At 47.4% G+C, this 8,213-nt stretch overlaps 1 protein-coding gene across 1 annotated transcript in view; it reads right to left on the bottom strand.

Annotated features, from left to right (window-relative positions):
- Positions 1-8,011, bottom strand: part of TPRA1 (transmembrane protein, adipocyte asscociated 1) — a 10,019-nt gene extending 2,008 nt beyond the window's left edge. The window contains exons 1-8 of the mRNA XM_010024727.1: positions 7,814-8,011; positions 7,528-7,660; positions 4,720-4,806; positions 3,285-3,357; positions 2,743-2,822; positions 1,520-1,630; positions 1,050-1,110; positions 1-51 (exon numbers count right to left, since the gene is read on the bottom strand). The exon at positions 1-51 is cut by the window's left edge and continues 67 nt beyond it. Of these exons, the coding sequence (XP_010023029.1) occupies positions 1-51; positions 1,050-1,110; positions 1,520-1,630; positions 2,743-2,822; positions 3,285-3,357; positions 4,720-4,806; positions 7,528-7,660; positions 7,814-8,001 (784 nt within the window). The 5' untranslated portion in view covers positions 8,002-8,011. The remainder of the gene's footprint in view (positions 52-1,049; positions 1,111-1,519; positions 1,631-2,742; positions 2,823-3,284; positions 3,358-4,719; positions 4,807-7,527; positions 7,661-7,813) is intronic.
- Positions 8,012-8,213: the final 202 nt, after the last annotated feature.

Raw genomic sequence — 8,213 nt, 5'->3', positions numbered from 1 at the left:
CCAGGGTCAGCAGTGCCAGGATTCCAGCATAGACATAAAAGCTCTTCCTGGCTGTGGGAAAACACGGACACAGATGAAGAAACTCAACCTCATAAGCACCAGCCCAGAGCAAGTCTGTTTGATGGAGACAGCATACCCAACAGAAGGGTCTCACCATCTTATCTAAGAACTCCTGAAGAATTGAGAGTGCATCTTCCTGCCCCTTGCTGGCAAGACTGATGGAGGCATAGTGGATTAAACCATACCCTCCTGCATGTATACACAGACCAGATGGGTTTTGAAAACACATGCAAAGATTTTGTAGGCAAGTATCTGGAACCAGTGTCAGTCATATAACTGAACATCAGAAAAGCCAAAAACCCCAGAGCTGAACCAGAAGCTGTGCCCTTCCAATGCACAGCACTCTCAAAGCTGCTCAGGAGACCTGGACAGGAGCACATCAGGCCCAGGACCAGCTGCTTGTTGTGTTTGCCATACATTCCCCTCCCTCAGGGTACCACACACAGATCCCAACACTAAGAGAGAACAACCCAATGCAAACATCTGAGTAACAGCTTCTCCCCCCAGTCAAGGACTGCAGATATTCTGCAACAAAGAGAAACCAGAGAAGCTTCTTAATAAAGCAAATGCCCAGATGAAAATTACTAAGCAGCTCCAATGAGCCTTCCTTTCCCTGGGGATGACCAACACGTACACTTGAACTTCACACACAGTTCAAAGGAAGCTGTTGTTAAGAAGCCATTTCTTCCAGCTCTCTGCAGATGATATATCTACATTACATCTGTATCATTAGCTGAGCAGTAAATCTTGTTTTCTTTATGCAATTGTTTAGCTACTGAAGTAGCAAAGTAATTGCTCCTACTCTGCTCTCCAAAGGGCACAACATACTATTTTTCCAGGGATAACTTAGCAGTCCTTTGCCATCTATCTGTACCCCAAGACAGTGGGATACATCCGCAGTGCAGCCACATACAGGAACTTCTTACTCCCACCCATGTTTTATCCTGGCACTGTCCCCATCTATCCTATGGAACACACCAGTCACTTACAGGGCAAGGAAATCCGGTCTTTCAGAGGAGTCTTTGGAAGAATCACCACCAAGGAATAGACCTGTTGAGACAAAGAGCCAACTATTCCACTGCTGCCTGGCAGCTGAACTCAGCCATCTTTGCAGGGATGGTGGAAGGTGGCACTTACACTCTAGATGCCTCAGGAAAGAGGCACACACCCCTGATACTAAACCAGTGAAGGTCCCACACCTCACCCCGGCAGCACAGAAAGGCTGGTCACAGAGAAACAAGGAGTGAAGAAGGTGAGTTCAGCTGGAATTCAGCTGCCAGTGTATCCCACTGCCACCACACCTTTTCCCCTTCAGCTTCCCTGCCCTGTGAGAAGCATCACTGCTGCGCTGCATCAGGCAGGAGGGGGACCAGGGCCACCTGATGCACAAATCCCTCCTTGCCCCATTTAGAACATACAAAGAAGCTATCAAAGTGCTTAACTCATGCCAAGTACTTACCAGAAAGAAGAAACAGGAGCTGGCAAGCCAGAAGTGTCTCCCTCCATGGCCATAGATGTTGAAGTCCTCTGCTGAGAGGTGGGCATCAGGGTACAGGATTTCCAGAGTGCCCTAGGAGTGAAGTGGCACCACATGATTCTGCTGTAGGCAGCACCCTCACTGTAGTGGGTGTCTGGACAAGGGAGAAGTTTAGAGAAGAGCTGTCCCTGCCACTCAAGACCCAGCTATTGCCCTGCTTAGAGCAAGTTAAGCTCATGCAGGAAGAGAGGAAGAAACTGAAGACAAGAAGTGAGGGGGGAAAACTAGTGGGAGGGATCTGCATCTGTAGGAAGCCAGCATTGATGGCATTCCATAACAGAGACTGAATGAAGGGATAGGGGATGCAAGCAGCTGTCTGACATCCAGAGAGCTCCATTTCCATCTCTGAAGTAGGCCTTTTCTGCTGAAACATCCAGAATCTAAAAGTCAACACGTGAAAGTCTCATTCACTTGAATTCCTCAAAGAATGGTATGAACAGAAGCTACCATAGAGACAGTGGAGAAAGTGCCTGTAAGCACTACTGAACTCAGATAGAGCTCCAACACTTGGTATTTCTGAGGCTTCTCAGCTTTGTCATGTGGTAATGATCAGCTCACTGCCTCTGTAAGCAGGGGCCTGGTCAAAGAACAAAGATCTGTGTGTTACTCTGGTGCTGCCCCAAGTACAGAGACACAGGGCTGACCACTTACATTCTGAGGAGGAGAATAAACCCAGACACACACTGCATTGTTCAGAGATGGAGACACAGCTGATGAACTGAGCTCACAAGCCAGCTGCCAGTCTGAAGGGCAGCAAGAGCTCTCAGCTCTCAAACGCCAGGAGACAAGAGGCTCATTGCACTGCCCTTGCCTGGCAAGCACCTCAGGTCTCTCCATACAGGTATCCTGGCACTCGAGGCTTGGGTCAGAACTTGTGGCTCAGGTGTGAAAAACCTCCCAATCCTGTTCTAGGAATCACTAAATCCATCTAAACCTCATCTCAGTTCTTCACATTGGCTGGGCCACTCATGCCATAAAGGAGAATCAGTCTGGTGTACGCCCTGAGGATCCTCACACACTGCCACAAGCATCCAGTCTTCCCACAAAACCTCATGTTAAGATCAAAGCTGCCACTTTGAAGATAGGAATCCCACAGGGAACTGCCTAAACCCAAGCAAAGTCCAAGTCTGCTCCAATGTACCCACCTGAGTGACAGAATAAGCCAGGGACAGCACTGTAGTGATTGCCAGAACACGTTTCACACTTGACTTGCTCTCCAGGTGACCTGGAATTAAGCAATACAGGAGTGAATCAGGATGTGATCCCAGCCCTGGTCAAAATCAGTCCCCTCCAACAGCAATACAGGAAAACATTTGTATTTCCAGAGGCCTTCCAGGGAAGGTTAAAGCTCCCTGAACCACTAGGACTGCCAAAGGAACCACCTTGAATAAAATGGGGTTGAAGCAAAGATCAGACTGTGGATCTTTGCATAAGTCTTCTTCCCCTACGCTGTACACTCCATCACATGCATGCAGGACAAGCAAAGCACAAGCCCTGAAATCACATAAGCCAGAGATCTGTAAACATAATCAGGCTTTCAACCATTAATAACAAACTCTCCCATGTGTCTTGCGTCTTTATCCTAGACCTCCTTCACTTTATAGGATCAGCATCCCCCAACCTCACAGATGCAGAGAGAAAGGGAACAGGAAACATTCAGAGCACTCAAAAACCTCCTGACACTCACCAAAGGCAAGACCTAGAATCACCACACTCAGTTCAATCGCCAGAAGGAAGAACCTTGTGATCTCCCACAGGATCTGAGGGATAACAGAAACCAAACCAGCATGATTAGATGGAGCCAGGGTTGGAAGTTAATACAGCAAAACTCCACTCTCTGCCCCAAGGGATGGCAGCCTCTGAATGGAGCAAATAGCATGCCTACAGAGAGAGGAGGTGGCCATGGTCTGCCACACTTGAGGATCTGCCACTTGTCTTGCATGAGTTCTGGCTGCTCTACTCCCAAGGAGCACAAACCCAAGACCACCTCAGAAGTATAATATTGAGCAGAGCCAGTTCTTACAGCAGCAGACTCTGCAGTACAGTGTGACTGAACAAAACCAGTATTCTGCACTCCTCCAAAGCTTCTGGTCCCTAAATTGAAGCATGTTCCACCCTAAAGCTCTCCCACTTCTAGCTTGTCATTTCCATGTTTTATTTGGTAAGGTAAGAAACCAGCAGGTGAAGCAGCTTTCCAGGTAGTCATGCAATAAATCAGTGCCAAACCTAGAACAAGAACCCAGACTCTGGCTTATTAATCCTTTTCCTCTGAACACTGAATGGCACCTCTTGAAGATACACAATATTTTAAGAGGTATTTGAGAAGACACTTCTAATCTCAGTAAATACACAGTGTGTGTGTATATGTGCTGAAGGAAAGCACTTCCCACCTCTCCTCCATTATTCAAGTCCTGGACCTCCATCTATTCAACAGAGGTGCATGAAAACACTGCCAGCATCCAGCTGCTCACACCAAGCAGTGCTTTACAGTGCTCTGTCAGGTAACAGAAAAGGGAAAAACAGAACCACCACATTGATCCCCAAGAATAAAGCCAGAAAACCTGGACTCTGTGGCTCTTCTTCTTTTAACAGCTCAAGAACTACAGATCTCTTTGGTTTAGGTAATATTCTGCTCTTAGTCAAGTGAGTACAGAGGAAGAGCACGTACAAGGCTATTTCCTGTTTGCTGAGGGTTCACCCTGTGCTCCAGGTGCTACCAGGACATTCAGATAGCAGTTTCCAAAGGGAATTTGTGTTTATTTGCTTTCAGTACAAAAGAATTAAATCATTTCCATAGAGCCACTCAAATACTGGAGGAGTAACAAAGGGCAGGTCTTGCCTGTCTGAATGTTTAGCTCGTGCAAAGCAGAGTCATTCCAGCCCCACAACAGGAAAGTTGTGCTGCCGCTATTTGTGTGCCTATTTTAGGAAGCCCATTGTTTTACAGCCCTGGATGTTGTGATCATTTAGATACAGCTATCACAACAGGATTCCATGGTACACATAGCCGAGAACTGCAGAAAAACCCCATTCCTCTCACATGCACATAAAGGGAAGCTGTAGCAGATTGCTGTGATCAGAGCTGCACAAAGCACAGCCTCCAAACTCAGTGTTGTACCTACCTTATCAGCAACTGTGGCAGCATCAGAGGCACTCACAGTCATGGAGACAACAGCACGGGCAATGCCAACTAAAGCCACCACAAATACCTACACAGAAAGAGACCAGAAGTGAGCTCCCATCAAAAGGCACGTATGCAGTAGTGACCAGAAACCCCTTTGGAACTCCATTTCCAGGCCAGTTTTCCAGCCTGATAACATGTTCTAAGCACATCCTGTAGCAAATTAATTTGCTAAAGAAGATGCCTCAGGCCTGTTAGATGGAGGAGCACCGGCTTGGAATTTAGGAAGGAACAAATCTCCTCAATGTGAGGTTAAACAGCTCTGAAGGTCTCATCCACTCCTTATGGCAGCATCTTTACAGACAGTCTTCTCTTCAGTATCCTTCAGTCCACTGGGGCAGGAGGGGAGATAAACCAGACAAAAATCCACATCCCTCCAAATTGCAAGATCAAGTGCTTGGTATGACTGAATAAACCACTCTCATCAGATAACAGAAGCCACTTGACACCAAGTACCACACTTTAGATCTGTGATAAAGCTAAAACCTGTGGTTCACTCACTCACCACTGACAGCGCTCAGGAATGCAGAGTTAAACATCACCCGCAGCCACCAGCCCCAATCCATCTCACCCTGCTGCTCGGTGCAGGGGCACCCAACCAGCTCAGGCACCATTTAAGCATGACAGCACGGGGCTCAGCCAGGCTAATTTACCAACCCCTGTGCTGTCACAGCCACACAATGTAATTAAGAGCTCAGTTGGATGTATCTACCCTCTGCTGTGCAGAAAGCAGAGTTTTCCAGATCAAACTCCCCGAGTCACAAGCTATTTCTAATGATGGGCATATGAGGCAGCTGAATCTATCAAAGAAGGAAGACTCTAAGCTGATTCTAAGGTGGCTGGAGAATGGAAATGACCAATAAGTCACCAACAGGTGAATATTTCTTCCTCAGAGGAAGAAGGGTGCAAGTGGCAAGAAAGAATACTACAACACTCTCTCCTGGGGTGGAAAACTCTGGGACAAAGCACAGACAAAAAAGAAGGGTCCCTGAATATAATCGTGTTGTAGAACAGCAACAGCTCATGGGAGGGGAAAACACACCCTTCTGGCTTCCTCTCCAAGTAGGTTCTCTTCCCAGTCTATTAACCTTGCTTTAATCACTGACTCCACGAGAAAGCATTCCTTTAAGACATGACAAACAGCCATCTGAAAGGAAATCCCCACAGAACACACTTCCACCCTTGTTTCCCAGTAACATACTGCAGAACAGAGGTGCTTTCCTCTAGGGCTGTGTGCTGGTTTTGGCTGGGACAGAGTTAATTTTCTTCACAGTAGCTGGCATGGGGCTGTGGTTTGGATTTGTGCTGAAAACTCTGTGGATCACACAGGGATGTTGCTGTTATTGCTGAGCTTTACACAGGGTCAAGGCCTTTTCTGCTCCTCACCCAACAGGGAACAGGACAGGGGTCCACAAGGAGTTGGGAGGGGACACAGCCAGGAGAGCTGACCCCAGCTGACCCAGGGGATATTCCAGACCATATGACATCGTGCTCAGTATATAAAGCTGGAGGAAGAAGGAAGGGGATGATGTTCAGTGATGGCATTGGTCTTCCCAAGTCACCGTTACACATGATGGAGCCCTGCTCTCCTGGAGATGGCTGAGCTCCTGCCTGGGACGGGAAGCGCTGAAGGAATTCCATGTTTTGCTTTACCTGTTAAACTGTCTTTATCTCAACCCACAAGTTTTCTCCCTTTTACCCCTCTGATTCTCTCCCCATCCCACCATGGAGGGTGAGTGAGCGGCTGCTGGGGCTGAGCTGCTGGCTGGGGTTAAACCAGGACAGGCTGTTTCCTCACTTCCTGCTTCTCGCTCTGTTTTGAAACAGCAGCAGCATAAAGTCAGGTCACTTGTTACTTCCCTTTGATTTATTAGGGTAATATCGAACAGAGACACTTCTCAAAGCAGTAGATTCTGCAGTACAGTTATGAGTTTTGGTTCTCAAAGCCTTTGGCATCATGTGCATTATTACTGCAAGCACAAAGGAAGATTTAACTCCAGACTGGAAATGACTGGTAGTATTTTTGAAAGTCTGGAGCATGTGTGTGTATCCCGGGATATCCAAAACTATCCACAGGCCCAGCACCCTCACTGCAGGTCAGAAAGGGCTAATGAGTCTAATAAGGTTCAGTTGAGTCTACCAGCTCCAACTTGATTTTGATGCTTATTGGGTTTTGCCATGGCAGTACTAGTACACAGCCCAAAGAAGGATGCCTCCCAACTAACCCAATTCAAACACACTTTTAATTCTACAACCTGTCCTAATCTCACTGAAGAGCACAAGTGTGTTTTGCTACACACTGAGACAAGCTAGGATCTCAAAAAGCACCTACAATAGAGCTTCTGAATGGCATTTTTAACAGCTTCACACTAGTCATTCTCCAGTGTTTCACTTTTACTGCCTTAGTGAGAAGCTGGTTTTGTGTCACAAGCTACTTAGTGCAAGGAGCAAGGAAAGTGTAAGATACAAACAAAGCAACAAAAGAATAAAAAAGGAAAACAAAAATCACCACAGGAGAATAAAATCCACTCAAATCCAGCAGATAAGGGCCCAAAATCTGTGAAAAGCAGAACTTAAGGCAGTGAAAAAAAGGATGTGTGTACTTCTTGTAGTACACCTTCAGCTAAAACCAGATTCTGCCTCTGCAGGAGCTGCTCTGGGCTCTCTCTCCACTAGTCCAGTGACATTGTCCATGAGTGGTGATAACACCCCCTCACTCCTCAGTTCAAAAGCACGGAGAGGTACTCACTAGTATGTAGAATGTAGTGAAGATTGGGCTGGAAGTGACCCGGATTTTGGCCCTGGCAGAGGGCAGCTTCCAGAGAAGGAACATGAAGAAAAGCACATTGGGCACCAGGAGCAGCAGATCCCAGTAGCGGACTCTGCAAAAAGTAAGTAAAACAAGGGGGTTTTTCCTGCCCTGCAGCAGGCAGGAGGGAAGGCACCAGCCCCAGCCCCTTCCCAACATTCCCCGAAAACAAAAGCACCTTCCCCTGGCCCAGGGCCAGCCCATGGTCCCATTTCCTCCATCTCACCTGGACTTCCCAATGTCCTCATAGAGCAACAACAGGCACTTGTGCGGGACGGTGATGTTGGTATCATTAGTTGCCTGTGTTGTTGTTGGGGACAAGCTTGTCACATTATCCAGTGCTGTCACCAAGGCAGTAGAATGGGTGATGTTGTCAGACACAGAGAATCTCAGCGGCATCACGGACTGGAACATCCTGAATTCCTTCTGGTCCAGGCCAAATGCAGCACAAGGCAACCACAGCAGAGACAAAAAGGAACATTACATCAGTTGAGTCAGAGGCAGAAAACCCATCCCTGCCATTAGGCCCCTGCACAACTGCTTCCTGCTTGTTACAGCAGGTTATCATCATCACAGACACTCTTGCACAATGAAATGCCACCTGCCCTGACTCTGCACACAGGATT

The sequence above is a fragment of the Nestor notabilis genome, unplaced genomic scaffold, assembly GCF_000696875.1.
Source record: "Nestor notabilis isolate BGI_N333 unplaced genomic scaffold, ASM69687v1 scaffold2332, whole genome shotgun sequence".
Lineage (NCBI taxonomy): Eukaryota > Metazoa > Chordata > Aves > Psittaciformes > Psittacidae > Nestor > Nestor notabilis.
The sequence above is the reverse complement of the archived record's forward strand: the minus strand, read 5'-3'. Positions and strand labels throughout refer to the sequence as shown.